The following is a 17,739-nucleotide window of genomic DNA, read 5'->3' as shown; positions in this document are numbered from 1 at the left end:
TGCCTAATTCGTTTAAGGATTACATTCCATTTGGGTCATCGTTGATAGTTGACCAAATCAGCTCATTTCTTGCATATTCGCATTGATTACACTTCGGAATAATTGGCGAGACTATACATTACAACGATTGTGAAGTTACATTCTATACCGTCATCTATTATATCAAATAGGGATTCGAGATTTATGTCAGGATTTTAGAAGAGTTTTCATGTGATGGCCTGAATTTTACAAACCCAGTGCATCATGAGATGACCCGAAATGAATCCAAAATGCAAAAGCAAAACAAAAACAAGTCTCTAAAGATGTATGTTGTCCCTAAGACATAAGAGTGGCCTTCTGAGGAGTCCCGTGACTCAACGGAAGTAAGACCGAAGTTAGGGTTTCAAAACCCTTCAAGGAATAGACCAAGGGTAAAATGGTCATTCCAAACTGAAATGGGTGCCACCGTGCACACCATTGGATAGACAACAAAAAATAAACAAGAATCGACTCAAGAATCACTTGATTCTGAGTTCGGATGAAGAAGATATGACAGAAACAAAATGCCAAGCCAAGGTTGCCAAGATGGCACCTGCTGCGCACATTACGGGCGGCCGTCAAGGCTGCGGGTGTGATACCCCCTAATTTCGGAACATGGGCTGATCAAGTCTGCGCACAAAATCAGGGGATATCAGCTAATCAATAATAAACAAGCACATAATAAAAGAGGAAAAATAAATAAAGAAATAAATAACGCTGAAAGGGAAATCTAAATTAATAATTAAATAACCAATCATCTGATACAATAATCTCCAATAAATTCCCATACTAAAATAAATCTCCAGAGAACAACTCGGGAATCCATACCATGTGGATCCTTTATAAAAATCCCAAATTGTTAAATAAATAGTGCATGTCTAATTCATAAATAAATAAAACATAATGTAGAGTCCTACGATGATGTCACCGGAAGAGTGAAGAAGACCGGCCTCTGCTCTGCATGAACTGACTCTATGTGTGGAACTGACGAGGACCTGAAAAATAACAACAAAGGTGGGTCAAAACCTATGAACAAGCCCTTTTTTTACTACATCCCAAACAGAGACCCGATAAACGATACATCCTAGTCTGACTCATGCAATAACTATGTAGGTTAATATACATAAGTATACACACTATAGATTCTCATTGGATCATAAGACAGCCTCAACCAGATAATAGGTCTCATGCAAGCGCACACAAGGCGGTCATGAGTACCTCTTCTACCAGGGCACACACATCCCTATATCCAGCTACCCATCTTACTTGACAATATACGCCAATCCTAACCATCGATCCCGAGATCTCAAGCTTGTATCATGGTACCCAATTAAAATATATTTATGTAAGTAACTTTACCCATATCCTGACAATGACACAATTTAAGGTCATAACCATATCCTGACAATGGTATGGCAAAACATATAGGTCTAGACTTAATAGCTAGCCCATATATGTATGGGCAAGCCATATCCTAATAATGGTGCTGCTAAGACCATTTCCTGACAATGGTCTTCCATCATACACTTCTATACAAGTATGTATACTTAAAATTAATATACATTATTATTAGAATTTTATCTGAGTATTTTAAATGGCGACATAGACTTCTATACTTATCATGCAATTAACTTAATACAAGTAACATTATTTATATTAACTCTTGCATGACTAAATATTATATTACCATCAAAATATATCAAAATAAAATTACAAGCTATTAAAAGTCTCATACTAATAACTTAAAATGCAACCAAAACCATTTATCCTTTCCTGAAGGATTAATATAGTATTATTCTCAACAATCATTTTTCAAGACAAGATAATCCTTTTAGTAGACATTAAAATTAATAACTTGCAATCAAAAACAATTCCATTATATTAATTCAATAACATTACAGTAGTTACTTACAAGAAAGAACAAATAGTCAATGTGTAATTGACTCCACATTAAGCAACACCTAATATATGTAGATTATAACCAAACGAATTCAAAGCACTCACAGGAATTCCCATTACTGAAACTGGGTCAGTATATATAATGGACCCTTTTGAGGCAATTAATTAGATGACTAATATATATTATAAAGACATTGAACGACATTTTGCAATACTATACATTCTTCAGCTTAATTCAGCCTCTAGAACTTTGGAGCAAAAAGGCTCTTTGAGCATGGAAGTTCTGTCTCAGTTAGGTATGCTTCATATTTATTTGGTTCACATTGAATAAAAAGAAAGAGTATATATTTATCTATATAACACATTCCTAGCTACTAGATCGGCGAATCGTTAAGCCCAATCAAAATAAATAAAGAAACAAGAAGAAAAAAAATTAATTAATTAAAATAAAAATACCCAACAGTCCCGTTTAGGCATTAAAATCCAAAATAGCAACCATAAAACAAGGACATTCATATACACAAATTTCACACTGTTGTGACCCAATTTAAGCATGAAATTCTAAAATTTCTTTTCTGAAATTAAATCCTATAATCTTTCTAGAGATGAACCGAATACAGAGTCAAAGAGAACGAATAGAACAAGGACTTGCCTTAGAGTTTCTGGTCGAAACTCTACACCGTTCGTCTCTGATTTCTCTTTGACGTCGACGACATTCAGGTCACCGTCGTCTGCCTTTGCGCTCCGGATAACGATCATAACAACCGGCCTCACCACTCTCTTTCTTCCTCTCTTTCTCTCTTTCTTTTCTTCTCTTTCTCGCCGCCGCACTGTCTGTTCTTATTTTCTTTTCTGCGCCCAATTACTTTTTCCTCCACACAGACCTTAAAATCACTATATATATATATATATATATATATATATATATATACAATACCTAACCTAATCCCATTCTAATTCAATTAATACCAGTCACACCTTAACATTTCCCACCAATTATTGAATAAAATAAAAAAAAAAACTAAAAATAAAAAAAATATTACTAATGACAACCAAATACACTTACTCCTATGCACGAATTACCATATGTATATATGTATATAAATAATATAGTTTACATATATATACATATATATATATATATATATATATATATCTTCCCATCCATAAAACTAACAAAAAAAAAAAAAACAATAATAATAAATAAAATAAAATACAATAACACTAATGAACAATTTACAATTAACTAAAGAATTTCTACTAAATAATTAATGTTTAAATAACAAATAAATAAATACTCCACAAACAATTTAAATAACCAAACAAAATATTTAAATAACAAACAAAATAAATCCTAAAACAAAAGCACAAGTAATTCAAGTAGCCACATAGATAAATAAAATGAAAATAAATAAATAAATAAATAAATAAAAGCTTTAAAATTTAGGTCAAATAGATAAATAAAATGAAATAAAATAAATAAATAAAAGCCTTAAAATTTAGGGATATTACATTCTTCCCTCCTAACAAAGGAATTCCGCCCTCGGAATTCACCTTTTACCTAATTTCAGCAATTTTGGAAATTTTGAACGGATGACATCTTCCCGTTCCCAAGTGGACTCGGCCTCATTATGATGGTTCCACTGAACACGCACAAGAGGAATAGTCTTATAGCGAAGTACCTGATCATGACGATCAAGAATACGACACGGTGGCTCAACATATGTTGCATCTGGACACAATCTCGCCAACATCTATATGCTGATAGTGATCTTCATCTTGCAGAAATTTCTGCAACATGGACACATGGAAGACATTATGGACCCGATGTAGATGATCTAGAAGTGCTAACCGATAAACTACGGCTCCAACTCGATCCGTAATCATAAAAGGACCAACAAAACGTGGTGACAACTTTCTTTTCTTCCCAAAGCGCATTATGCCCTTCATGGGAGACACTTTGAGCAACACCTGATCCCCTACCTGAAACTCTAAACTACGAGTACGACAATCCAGATAACTCTTCTGTTTACTCTGGGCAGTGCGTATGCGGTCACGAATAAGAGCAATCTTCTCAGAGGTATCCTTGATAAATTCAGGACCTAGAAATCTGCTCTGATACCAACCGTGATACCCCCTAATTTCGGAACACAGGTTGAACAAGTCTGCGCACAAAATCAGTGGATATCAGCCAATCAATAATAAACAAGCACAAAATACAAGAGGAAAAAAAAAATTAAAAATAACGCTGAAAGGGAAATCTAAATTAATAATTAAATAACCAATCCTCTGATACAATAATCTCCAATAAATTCCTATACTAAAAAAAATCTCCAGAGAACAACTCGGGAATCTATACCATGTGGACCCCTTATAAAAATCCCAAATTGCTAAATAAATAGTGCATGTCTAATTCATAAATAAATAACACATAATGTAGAGTCCTACGTTGATGTCATCGGAAGAGTGAAAAAGACCGGCCTCTGCTCTGCACGAACTGACTCTACGCCTGGAACTGACGAGGACCTGAAAAATAATAACAAAGGTAGGTCAAAATCCACGAACAAGCCCTTTCTACTACATCCCAAACAGAGACTCGATAAACGATACATCCTAGTCTAACTCATGCAATAATTACGTAGGTCAATATACATAAGTATAAATACTATAAACACTTACTGGATCATAAGACAGCTTCAACCAGATAGTAGGTCTCATGCAAGTGCACACAAGGTGGTCATGAGTACCTCTTTTACCAGGGCACACACATCCCTATATCCAACTACCCATCTCACCTGGCAATATACGCCAACCCTAACCATCGATCCCGAGATCTCAAGCTCGTATCATGGTACCCAATTAAAATTATTTATATAAGTAACTATAGCCATATCTTGACAATGGCACAATTTAAAGTCATAACCATATCCTGATAATGGTATGACAAAACGTATAGGTCCAGACTTAATAGCTAGCCCATATATATATCAGCAAGTCATATCCTAACAATGGTGCTGCTAAGACCATCTCCTGACAATTGGCCTCCATCATACACTTCTATACAAATATGTATACTTAAAATTAATATACATTATTATTAGAATTTTATCTGAGTATTTTAAATGGTGACATAGCCTTCTATACTTATCATGCAATTAACTTAATACAAGTAACATTATTTACATTAACTCTTGCATGACTAAATATTATATTACCATCAAAATATATCAAAATAAAATTACAAGCTATTAAAGTCTCATACTAATAACTTAAAATGCAACCAAAACCATTTATCCTTTCCTGAAGGATTAACATAGTATTATTCTCAACAATCATTTTACATGACAAGATAATCCTTTTAGTAGACATTAAAATTAATAACTTGCAATCAAAAACAATTCCATTATATTAATTCAACAACATTACAGTAGTTACTTACAAGACAGAACAAATAGTCAATATGTAATTGACTCCACCTCAAGCAACACCTAATATATGTAGATTATAACCAAACGAATTCAAAGCACTCACAGGAATTCCCATTACTGAAACTGGGTCAGTATATATAATGGACCCTTTTGAGGCAATTAATTAGATGACTAATATATGTTATAAAGACATTGAACGACATTTTGCAATACTGTACATTCTTCAGCTTAATTCAGTCTCTAGAACTTTGGAGCAAAAAGGCTCTTTGAGCATGGAAATTCTATCTCAGTTAAGTATGTTTCATATTTATTTGGTTCACATTGAATAAAAAGAATATATATTTATCTATATAAGCCCAATCAAAATAAATAAATAAACAAGAAGAAAAAAATTAATTAATTAAAACAACAATACCGAATAGTCCCGTTTAGGCATTAAAATCCAAAATAGCAACCATAAAATAAGGACATTTATATACACAAATTTCACACTATCGTGACCCAATTTAAGCATGAAATTCTAAATTTTCTTTTCTGAAATTAAATCCTATAATCCTTCTAGAGATGAACCGAATACAGAGTTAAAGAGAACGAATAGAACAAGGATTTGCCTTAGAGTTTCGGGTCAAAACTCTACATCGTTCGTCTCCGATTTCTCTTTGACGCCGACGGCTTTCAGGTCGCCGTCGTCTGCCTTTGTGCTCCGGATAACGCTCACAACAACCAGCCTCACCACTCTCCTCCTTCCTCTCTCTCTCTCTCTTTCTTCCTCTCTTTCTTTTCTTCTCTTTCTCGCCGCCGCACTGTCTATTCTTATTTTCTTTTCTGCGCCCAATTACTTTTTCCTCCACACAGACCTTAAAATCACTATATATATCTATATATATATATATACACACACAATACCTAACCTAATCCCATTCTAATTCAATTAATACCAGTCACACCTTAACATTTCCCACCAATTATTGAATAAAATAAAGAAAAACTAAAAATAAAAAAATATTACTAATGACAACCAAATACACTTACCCTTGTGCACGAATTACCATATGTATATATGTATATAAATAATATAGTTTTCATATATATATATATAATATGTTATATATATATCTACCCATCCATAACACTAACAAAAATAATAATAATAATGAATAAAATAAAATACAATAACACTAATGAACAATTTACAATTAATTAAAGAATTTCTTCCAAACAATTAATGTTTAAATAACAAATAAATAAATACTCCACAAACAATTCTAATAGCCAAACAAAATATTTAAATAACAAACAAAATAAATCCTAAAACAAAAGCACAAGTAATTCAAGTAGCCACATAGATAAATAAAATGAAATAAAATAAATAAATAAAAGCCTTAAAATTTAGGCCACATAGATAAATAAATAAAGGCCTTAAAATTTAGGGGTATTACAGCGGGGACCCGCTTTGCTGACATTGCGGGCGGACGCCAAGGCTGGCAGGCGCCCGCCAAAAACAAAAGTTGCTACCAAGGTGATGAAAATGGGGTTTGGGTGATACATAATTCACCTAAATTGCACAACCTTAAAATGTGCCTACAAGACCCCCAGAACTTGTGGAACAATCGGCACGGTTTTTAAATAAAAGTTGATGGATAGTACTAAGTACTAAAGTTTCAAAGTTTGAAAAAAAAAATGCTTATAATAGAAAAATGAAATGGAATCGGGATTTCCGAGACCAAGACGACATTTTCCAGAAAAATGCTGTAAAGAAACCCTCCATAAAATCACATTTTCACCACCGCTACCTTCCACCACTGCCACTGATGAGCACTGAAAAGTGCATATTTAAACCCCTTAAGCTTAAGTATTATTTATCTTACTATACCGTTTTAGATTGATTTCGTATTATTTTCATTTTCAGGCACTTATCCTGAAAATAAGCTAACTCAGCCAAATAAGAGCAAAAATAAAGCAATTTTGGGACGAATCAAAGAAAGGAGCCAAGTGGAAGCAAAAGGAAGAAAAAGGTGGAAATTAACATCTTCGATTGATCTCAGATCAAGGTTCGATCGATCCAACATGATCGATCTCAGCACTTCAAGATGGATCAGAGCCATGATGACATTTTCGAGATCTCAAAAGTTTGATCGATCCAACATTATTCTTCGATCGATCGAACTACCTTGTCCTTATCCAAATGATTAATCTTATCTAGTTGTACTACCCTACCAACCACTTTTTTCTTTTTCCCAAAAATATCTTCAAAATATTTCAGATTTGTATTTATCCAAAACGCGCCACCATTGAGAATCGATCCAACTTCAGTTCGATAGATCTCAGCCATGTTCGATCAATCTAAGTCCAAGGTTTGATCGATCAAACTTCCTCCAGTGCGAAAAAGTTAAATCTCTAGCTAACCAAAAGTTGTCCTTTATCCAATCATTGGGGGATATTTTGTGCACGACCCCAGCTCATTTTGTGTGCCATTTGACCTACCTATATAAGGATAAGGATTACTTTTTACATGAGAGCACCTCATATCATATCATCTCATACCTTGTAAGAACTCTTGGAGAGCAAGCTTAGAGAGGAGGATTGTAGAGACACCATTAGAGACTCTTCATCAACCAAGGAGCAAATCTCTACCATGGAGTTATCCCTTGAGGGTTGGAGAAGCACCACCATGAGTGGCTAGACATCCTCTTGGGGCTTGAGTCAGCCCCAAACATGCTTTTTACATCTTGATTTTGTGTATTATTGAGGGATTAGTGTTGTAATACATGTTTTGGCACTTATATATATATAGATCTTGTTTATTCAATGATTTATGTGGTTTAATGCTTCCAATTGATCATTTCATTCTATCCATATGTCTATGTATGCTAGAATAGATGTTCATGTGTTTGTCTCTATTTTTTGTGTTATTGATGCATGTCTATGTGTATAAATGCTATAGATCTAGAGATTGTCAAAACATTGTGCTTAAAGGAATGCTCTTATAATTTTCTAGATGGTTCATGCTCATTTCTTAATGGATTGTGCCTCTCCCTTAGTTTATTAGTTTAATTTCATGTCATTAGCTTAATTGTAGTGTAGTGGTAGCATAGTTGTTAGATGGGAGGACAATTCATGCTTGTTGTTTTATGTTCCACGCTTTTGAATGCAAGTAGCATATGTCTCTAACCTTGTGGTGTAATTGGCTTGTGAGCTTAATGAAAGGATTAATGACTTGCTAGATATATTGTGCTTTTCACATGCTATTTAGACAATATATATTTAATTGCTAGATATATTGTGCTTTTCACATGTTGATTAGACAATGTATGCTTAATTGGTCACCCTTACTAATTGAATCAACCAAACACACACACACATCAATATTGCAACACACATTTCCCTCATTAGTCACTAGTTAAGGGTGTAGAAAAGCACTGCTTGGTGGTGACCTCTAAACCCCAATAACTCTCTCTCTTACTTACTCCTTATTGCATTTAATTATTTAGTTTAATTTGCTCTCTAGTTTAATAAACCAACCAACCATTTGTTTGATCACTCGACCTACTAACCCTAATTGTTATTCCACAAGCTAGTACGACTCCAATCCCTTGGGACGATCCCTACTCACCTTAACTATATTTTTAGTGAAGGTAGTAGTGGCTTCTATAAATGTAAAACTTGGCCCTCGCCTTAATGCACACTCCTAAGCTTGTGGTGTAGGACGGCGAAAAGCACCCATCAGTTTTTGGCACCGTTGCCGGGGATTAGGCAACGTCGTATTTGTGGAATTCATTAGGAATTAGTACTCTTTTGATCGTGTCTTTACTTTATTTTTATTTTTTTTTATTACTTATTGTGTTTGTTTATCTTTGACAAGGAGCATTGAGCTAGGAGGCAAGCAAAGGAGTATTCAAGTAAAGGAGCTAAGCAAGCATGGAAAAATGCCAAAATTTTTTAAAATTGCTAAGCTAAGCTATAAATTTGGAGTTAAAGTGCTATAGGACCTTTGTGAGCTTTTTCTTACTCAATCCCTTAGTTAAATCGTCGGCCCGCGTGGAGGCTTGTTTTTAATTTCTTAGATAAATCGTGAGCCCGCGTGGAGGCAATTTTTAATTGTTCTTTGCATCATTGTTGTTAAAGCATAGGAGTATGGGTTAAGTGTTTGTAGAGGAAGTTTCATTGAATTGTTGTGAAGTTGAAGTGTTTATTCATTCATTGTGTTTATGTGTTTTTACATTGTGCATGCATGGTCGTAGATCACAAAGACCAACTCTTGTCCCTCTTGATTTGCATCTTGAATCCGTAGTTAGAAATCCTAGGGGAAGAGGAAGTTCTAGTTCTACCCGATCCATTACATCAATGGAAGGCCATAATGAAGAGCATGTAGAGAACCTTGGTCACATAAACCAACAAGGTATCCTTCATCCAAATGTATACCATGAGAACATTCAAGCACCATTAGACATGCCTAGGCCATTCATTCACCAACCACAACAACAACAAGGCCAAGTTCCATTTGGAATGCCAAGGCCAATGTATGCTCCACAACCTCCCATCATTCAAGGAAATCAAAATCAAGGTGCCCACGTTGCACCTTAAATTGCTAATCCTCCACTTGCTTTAAGAGATCACTATGTGCCTAATGAATATAATGCACCCACATGCATTCAATTGCCACCATTTAGAGCACATCACTATGAAATTAAGCCACAAACTATTCAAATGCTTCTTAACTATCATGGACTTCCAAGTGAAGAACCTTACAAGCATTTGGATGAGTTTTTAGAAGTATGTTAAACCGTAAAATATACGGACATGTCGGAAGAGGTCTTAAGACTCAAACTTTTTCCATTCACCTTAAAAGACAAGGCAAAGTATTGGTTTAACAATCTCAGGCCTTTTTCAATCACTTCTTGGGTAGAAATGCAACAAGAGTTCTTGAAAAAGTACTATCTGGTTTCTAAGACCAATGCCATGAGAACCTCAATTCGAGAATTTTCACATGGGGATGGAGAAACGTTTCATGAGGCATGGGAACGCTTCAACGAATTACTTAGGAAGTGTCCACATCATGACATGCCCAAATGGCAATTAGTTCAATATTTCTTTGAGAGTTTATCGGACAATTACAAAGACATGGTTGATGCTTCCATTGGTTGGTCATACATTGATAGGCATGAGGATGACGTGTGCTGTCTTTATGAGAGCATGAGTGAAAATTCTTTGCATAGAACATTATCATCCAAGAATGGTAGAAATTCACATGGTAGGAAGAGTGTTGGCTTACATCAAGTCGACCATTCAAATGAAATAGCCGCCGAAATGAAGTCTTTATCTCAAAGATTTGATCAATTCTTGATTAACCAAAACTTGGCGAACCAAGTATCTTCCTTCCCTAACCATTCTCATCGTGCATCAAATGAAACATGTATGACTTATTCTAGTGTTCTTCATTCTACTTCTCATTGTCCTCACGGACAAGTGCAAAATAAACCTAATGAATAAGTCAATGCAGCTTTTGTGAACCAAGGGAACAATCCTTATGGTACTCATTATAATCCAAGTTGGAGAAATCATCTGAATTTCTCTTGGAAAAACCAAGGAGGGGGCTTAAACCCTTCCCAAGGCGGTTTTCAAGGGAAGTACATTCCACCTCCACTTCAAAACCAAGGATCCCAAGGTTATAGACCTTACCAATCATAAGGGAATCAATTTTTTAACTCTCATTTTCCCAACTAATCTTATTCCCAAGGAAATACTAGAAGTCCCACCTTTGAAGAAAAAGTTTTGAATGCTTTGGGCACTCTTGAGACTAACACACAATTGCTTCATTCCCACTCTCAATCTATTGCGAAGCTAGAAACCCAAATAGGGCAAATAGCAAGCACTCTTAATGCAAGAGAGAAGGGAAAGATGCCCATGAATGCCCCATCTAAGCAATAATGTGTTGTGGAAACCCATTCCTCCTCGGAAGGCCACACCATTGAACATGTTAATGCGATGACTACCTTGCGGAGTGGTAGGATTGTGGACAATCAAGTTGAAATGTCCAATGAAGAGAGTGAACCGGTGCAACCCCAAGTTGTCACCCGGCCCATTTCACATCCTATTCCTCCTTCATTGCATATACATGATCTTGTGAATGAGAAAACTTCAAAATGTGATTTGAAGAGTGATTTTGAATATGATTTGAAGAAAGATTTGCTGAAAAATGAATTTGAAAAGGTTTTGTTGAAAAATGATTTGAAACAAAGTGATTTGAAAACTTCTTGTGTTGAAGAGATTTCAAAGAAAAATTTTGAAAAGAGTTTTGAACCCAAAGTTCCATTTTCGGATGCCTTAAAAGGATCCATTTCAAAAGATAAGCAAAAGGCAAAAACCAATGAAATCATGGAAATGTTTAGGTAAGTGAAAGTCAATCTTCCACTTTTGGATGCAATCAAGCAAATTCTGGCTTATGCCAAATTCTTGAAAGACTTGTGCACCCAAAAGAGGAAGAAGAAGAGCCAAACACCAAGAAAAGTGGTTTTGACCGAGCAAGTAAGCTCAATTTTGCAACATAACACTTTACCAAAGTTTAAGGACCCCGGTTCACCTACTACTTCTTGCATCATTGGTGATCATATCATTAATCGGGCGCTTCTTGATTTAGGAGCAAGTGTTAACTTTCTTCTGTACTCGGTTTATGTCAAATTGGGCCTAGGTGAATTGAAACCGACGTCGGTAGTTTTACAACTTACCGACCGATCCATTAAGAAGCTTAGGGGTATAATTGAGGATGTTTTGATAAAGATTGACAAATTCTTTTTCCCCGTTGATTTCGTTGTCATTGACACGGAACCGGTCCCTAATTCTAAAAGCCAAATTCTCGTTATCCTTGGCTGTCCTTTCTTGGCAACTGCTAATGCCAACATCAATTGTAGGACGGGGATAATGAAGATCTCATTTGGCCACATGAAGGTGAAGTTGAATATCTTTAATCCCACAGCCAATTCATTTGACAAATATGAAGGAGAGGTTAATGTTGTAGACAAATGTCATGATCTTCAATGTCAAGGAAGTGAGCTTTTGTGTAAGACCAAAACTTCAAAGGGATCATCTTCAACCTTGCATTCTCAAAGCCTTGTTTCAAATTCTTGCTTTGAAAGGGCATGGAAGCCCAAAGGTTGTGATTGCATTGACAAGGGATCAAAAATTTCTTTTGAGCTTAATCCAACAAGTTCTTTAAAGAACCATTTGTTTGGTGGAATTCAAAGCATCTATCACCCCAACAAGGAGGGGATGCATTACAAGATCTTTGATCTGGGCTAAAAGAGCCCAATGTCTTGCTAGAGACATTAAAGACTAGCACGACATTTCGTAGGGTGTCAAAACCCTATTCCTCCCTCATTTCTATCTTAAATTTCATTTCTTGCGAAGTCTAGATGTTGGCTTTGGGTTCATATGCATTGCTAGGAACTATGATAAGGATTGTATGAACTTTTATGTTGTGATTGAGCATTTTGCATAAGTTCGATCGATCTCAAATGAGAGTTCGATCGATCGAACTTTCACCTGCATCCAACACTTAGAAAAATTTTCTACCTGCATCCAAATCACCTCTCTATCCCATCGTTCGAACTTATTCTCAGATCGATTAGAAGACCTTAGATCGATCCAACTTTAAAGTTCGATCGATCTTAAGATTCAACACTTAGAAAATTTTGAGCCTCCATCAACCTGCATATTTCAGCTCTCTATCTCATCGATCGAAAACATTTCAAGATCGATCTGAAGTTCTTCGATCGATCCAACTTCAAAGTTCGATCGATCTGCAAGTTCCAACACTAAGCCCAATTTTTGAACCAAAAACGTGCATATTTTTGCTCTCTGTCTGATCGAACGAACATTTTGTTCAGATCAATCTCAGTTCTTCAATTCTCTATTTTGACCTTTGTTGACTCTGTTTGACTTTTTTATTTCAAAAATCCAAAAAGATTTTATTTTCTTAATTTTATTTTATTTTATTTTATTCAAAAAAAAAAAAATCCAAAAATATTTTCTATTTTTCAATTTTAATTTTTAATTTTATTTTTTAATTTTTCAAAAATTTCAAAAATTACAAAAATACTTTAAAGAGAGATCATCAAAGTTCGATCGATCTGAAATCTCAGTTCGATCGATCGAACTGATCAGGAAAAGTTTTTGAAAATAGACATTGAGGGTCTCACGATCGATTCATTAGATCGATCCAACCCTTTTTCCAAACCCTCAGTCCTTCATTCCCGTCGCCACTGTGTACCCATCTTCATCATCATCTCCAGTGAGATCCAAACTTTAATTTTCTTTCTCTCCTCTCGGATTCTCATCTCCATCTTCATCTCATTTTCTCTCGCGACTAGAGGTAAGATCCGAGCCACATCTCATGATTTCAAGCCTCCACTTGTTCAATACATGTTTTAAATGTTGAATCCATGATATTTTGTTGATGATATCCTCCATTGATGAGCTTGAAGCATGTTTGTATATATATGTATAGATGGTTATATATTTTTGAATTTTGAATTGATTTTTGGGAGTATGGGCAATGCTAAGTGAGTAGGATTGATTGAATTGTTGTGTTGATGGGCCCATGACCTTATTCGTGTGGCCCCCATGCTTCCAAAGTCACAGATCCGTGACCTTTCAGTTCTCACCTTCACACAGTTCGATCGATCTCTCAAGATCGATCTGAGATATAAGTTCGATCGATCTCTCAAGATCGATATGAGATATAAGTTCGATCGATCGAAGTTTTGAGATCAATCTCAAACCTTTTTGTGATCGATCGAACTTCACAGATCTCATACACACACTTCATTTATCATGTATTATGTTCATGCTATCTCATATATGCCCAATGCCTGTGATATTCCACATTGGATGCATTTCATACTTATATTGTTTAGCATGTTTCATATCCTGTCACTTGCATAGATTCATGTCATATATGTTTTAGCTATCTTATTTGACATGTATGTTTCTATTTTGTGCTTTTAAATTCCTTATTCTGGCACTGACTCCTCTTACAAGTTTTTAAATTATTTTTCAGGCTATGACTAAGCGCAAGACTATTGCCAAGAGGCAACACGGGCCTCAGAGACATATCAGACCGAGGATAGAAGAGCCAGCAGAGCCCTCTCATGCACAGGAGGAGCCATTACAGCTTACTCCACCTCAGTCACCTACTCATGAGGCTGAGGATGATCATATTCCATCCACTTTTGCGGCTCAGCCTGCGTTTACACCATCACCATCTCCATCACATGCTGGAGCTGAGCATTCACCATTACCATCTCCACCACACTAGCCAGCTCTACCAGCTCGAGAACATGATAGGCCCACGCCTATATATGCACATATGGCAGTGGACCATGAATCGGTGTTTGACACAGATTTCTTCTCCAGATCGGTGCTGACCCGATCAGCTTACCATGACATTATCCAGAGGGGCCTTGCAGCTATTCTTGCCCCAGTTGCAGAGCCAGTCTACCCGTGACTGGTACAGATGCTCTTCCAGAACCTTCGACCGTCCCCGCGTACCACGGCAGAGCTGGTCACTACTATAGATGGCCATTAGATAACTATTACTGTGGACTCGTTAGCTCGCTCATGCCATTGTCCACACAGATGCCCTCCGGAGATACATGAGCTATATTCGAGGCTATACAGGCCTTCTTATGCCGACATGGCAGTATTTCTTACAGGTCACCATGCCAATGGCGAGACTTTCGCCACCCGCACCTTTCTTCTAGACGACCTATGGTTCTTTGATTCCGTTCTCTTTCGGAACATATACATGGCTGGGCACAAGATTTAGCGGCAAAGAGACTATTTGACAGCCCTCTACACATTTTATACAGGCCACTGGGTATCTATCCCCGTGCTCATCTGGAGCATGATGAGGAAGTTCTTTGACGAGTATATCAGCAAGGAGAAGCCCGGAAGGGCTAAGTCTCTCCCTTTTGGCCACCTCATCACCCAGATATTGATCGACCAGAGCTACCCTTTCCATCCTCGGGAGCACCCTGAGAGAGGTTCCTGTCACTTTTTGAAGAAGAACTGGGACAAGAGCTACAATGCTATCATTACTAGACTACAGGACCAAGCAGTAGTGGCTGCAGAGGAGCTCGAGGCTGAGGAGGCAGAGGCAGCAGCAGCAGACCCCACAGTGGACGATATACCAGTAGGTCCAGCTGCCCAGCACATAGACATTGATTTAGAGCGACTTGCAGATAACGCAGAGCAGCACTCTCTAGCCAGGTCGCCAGTACACGAGGAGGAGCAGACTTAGGATCTTTCTTCTGATTCATCCATACCTGAGGCTCCTAGTCAGACCCCTGGCTTTGGAAAGTGTCTTCAGGCTCTTGAGGATGCAGTAGTTGCTATCAGAGCTGATACTGCTGCCATTTGAGCCGATGCTCTAGCCCACCGAGTTGATTTCTCTACATTCCGCACGGATGTCATGACTGCACTTCGAGACTTATCTAGCGATATCTGAGGAACTCGCCCTGCCCGTCCTGCCTCCTCTACTTGAGACTTCCAGTTCTTCTATCTTTTTATACTACACCTCTGTGCTCTATACTTCATTGTTGTCACTGTATATTATTTGCAGCCGGTCTGTTGGCTTTGATCTTTTGATGTATCCAGTACTTTATTTTCTTTATATATGCTTTTGTTATGGATGTCATGTGTTATATTCTTATATCTGTCTGTTTGACTCCATCAGGTGCATCACAGTGACTACAGTGAGAGAGAATGCTACACAATTTTCAGGACCACCCTTCTACCTCTCTCACAGTTTTATTTCATTTACACTTGCATGACCACTGTGCACTGATTATCCCTTTTTGTTATCTGATGAATTTATCCGAGTGCCAAATTTTAGGACCACAGTTAATTCCAAGTTTGGGGGGGCCATGCCACCCAATTTGGATACTTCAGTCCCGATCATTCTATGCCTTAATTGCACCGGTATACTTTTTCCTTTTGTTCTCTTTGCACATTGAGGACATTGTGCTATTTAAGTTTGGAGGTAACGGTGTACTTTACAGTGTTAGCTTTAAACTTCAAAATTTTGAGCATGACTTGTGTAGTTGAGAGATTTTCTATGATTGGTCCATATCTAGCTATGATTTTGATCTTTTGAGGACTATATTGCTTAAAATTTAAAAATTGCTTGACTTGAGAGTTCAATACTCCTTGTATGCCTTATGGATGCCATTTAGGAGTAAATTTTTCGAAAAATTGATATCTTGCTTGCACTTGTGGTCCACATCATCTTGATTTTGTGATTATTTTGAGATTCACTTTAGAATTCTACACTAGCACAGGCGCGCACTAGCATTCACTTGTGGGGTACATGCTTTGTTGATTATTGAATTGATTATATCCCAATTGGACTAGTAGTGCATTGAAAGCTTTCATTCTTGATAAAGGTGGATAACAACCCCTTTTCACTAAGTAGCCGGGATTCTAGCCTCATCAAGCATTGAACTTCTCGCGCTGAAAGGTAGAGGGCCCAAACTCTAGGTTAATAAATGAATTCAAAAAAAAAAAGAAAAAAAAAAAAAGAAGAAAAAGTTACAAAAGCAATAAAAAAGTAAGGACTTCTCCCAAAAGGTGAGAAGTGGGAAATGATTAGATGGAGGTTGTTTTGATTTGTAACCTAGTTGATTTGAGCTTGTAAGTCCGTAGGGGTGTTTAAATGCCTAATATCCTAAAGCCATCTGGTTTGGGAGTCATTGACCTAACGCTCGACCTCATGAATCGCTAGAAAGCTTAATAGATCAACACATTGCACCATGCTTCCATCTTTGATCCTATAAAAAAAAAAATATAAATAAATAATATATGAGTGAAAAGAATAAGCACACCTAAAACAATAAAGCTTTAATAAAAGGTCCACTTTTGTTTTGATGATCGGTACTAGATTTGTGTGCTAGTTTGAGGGTAATGATGTGATTAATTCTTTAGTTAGCTAAGATAGCAACACATTTGATACCGGTCCACTCAAAAAGGATTCTAGAGTTGTTTTGATTTGCATGTTCATTTTCTTGATGTGTGGAGGACCATATTTGCTTGCTTGATGTTGAGACTTTGGGAGATTGCTTAGAAATGTTTGAAAAATTGCATACTTGAGGTAGTTTTCTCCCAATGCTTGTTTGCAATAATGGTGCCTCTTTTGTGACAATGAGCTTAATGTTTGTGGGTACCATTTCTAGAAACCCTCACGAGACTTCACTCGTCCACTAAGGGTAACCTAGGGGTTTAAAAGGCTTGTTGCATATGCTAAGTGCAATCGTTTTCCCTACGAAAGTGGCGTTATCAATTTATTGCTTTCTAGTTCATAGTTGTATAGTTGTTCATTTCATTTCTTTACTTTCTAGTT

At 36.6% G+C, this 17,739-nt stretch overlaps 1 protein-coding gene and 1 pseudogene across 1 annotated transcript; both read right to left on the bottom strand.

Moving 5' to 3' along the window:
• Positions 1-730: 730 nt before the first annotated feature.
• Positions 731-15,661, bottom strand: LOC132296426 (uncharacterized). Its single transcript, XM_059794630.1, has 4 exons — positions 15,533-15,661; positions 5,957-6,256; positions 4,366-4,443; positions 731-1,013 (listed from the first exon to the last, which is right to left on the bottom strand). Exons 1-4 carry the CDS (start codon positions 15,659-15,661, stop codon positions 897-899), a joined length of 624 nt encoding a protein of 207 aa, XP_059650613.1. The 3' UTR covers positions 731-896.
• On the bottom strand, positions 10,310-10,408 carry LOC132297871 (small nucleolar RNA R71; annotated as a pseudogene).
• Positions 15,662-17,739: the final 2,078 nt, after the last annotated feature.

This window comes from Cornus florida, unplaced genomic scaffold (genome assembly GCF_030987335.1).
Source record: "Cornus florida cultivar Cherokee Brave unplaced genomic scaffold, ASM3098733v1 CherokeeBrave_3.0.0_Hap2_Chr02, whole genome shotgun sequence".
Taxonomy (NCBI): domain Eukaryota; kingdom Viridiplantae; phylum Streptophyta; class Magnoliopsida; order Cornales; family Cornaceae; genus Cornus; species Cornus florida.
The sequence above is the reverse complement of the archived record's forward strand: the minus strand, read 5'-3'. Positions and strand labels throughout refer to the sequence as shown.

Excerpts from the sequence above, each read along its gene's own strand:
- LOC132296426 (XM_059794630.1), bottom strand. The coding sequence starts at position 15,661 with ATGAATCAGAAGAAAGATCCTAAGTCTGCTCCTCCTCGTGTACTGGCG. Across the intron at positions 6,257-15,532 it reads CTGGGCAGCTGGACCTACTG|GTTAGGTATTGTGTGTGTAT; the intron begins GTATATCGTCCA and ends GAATGGGATTAG. Across the intron at positions 4,444-5,956 it reads TTTTGACCCGAAACTCTAAG|GTCCTCGTCAGTTCCAGGCG; the intron begins GCAAATCCTTGT and ends ATTATTTTTCAG.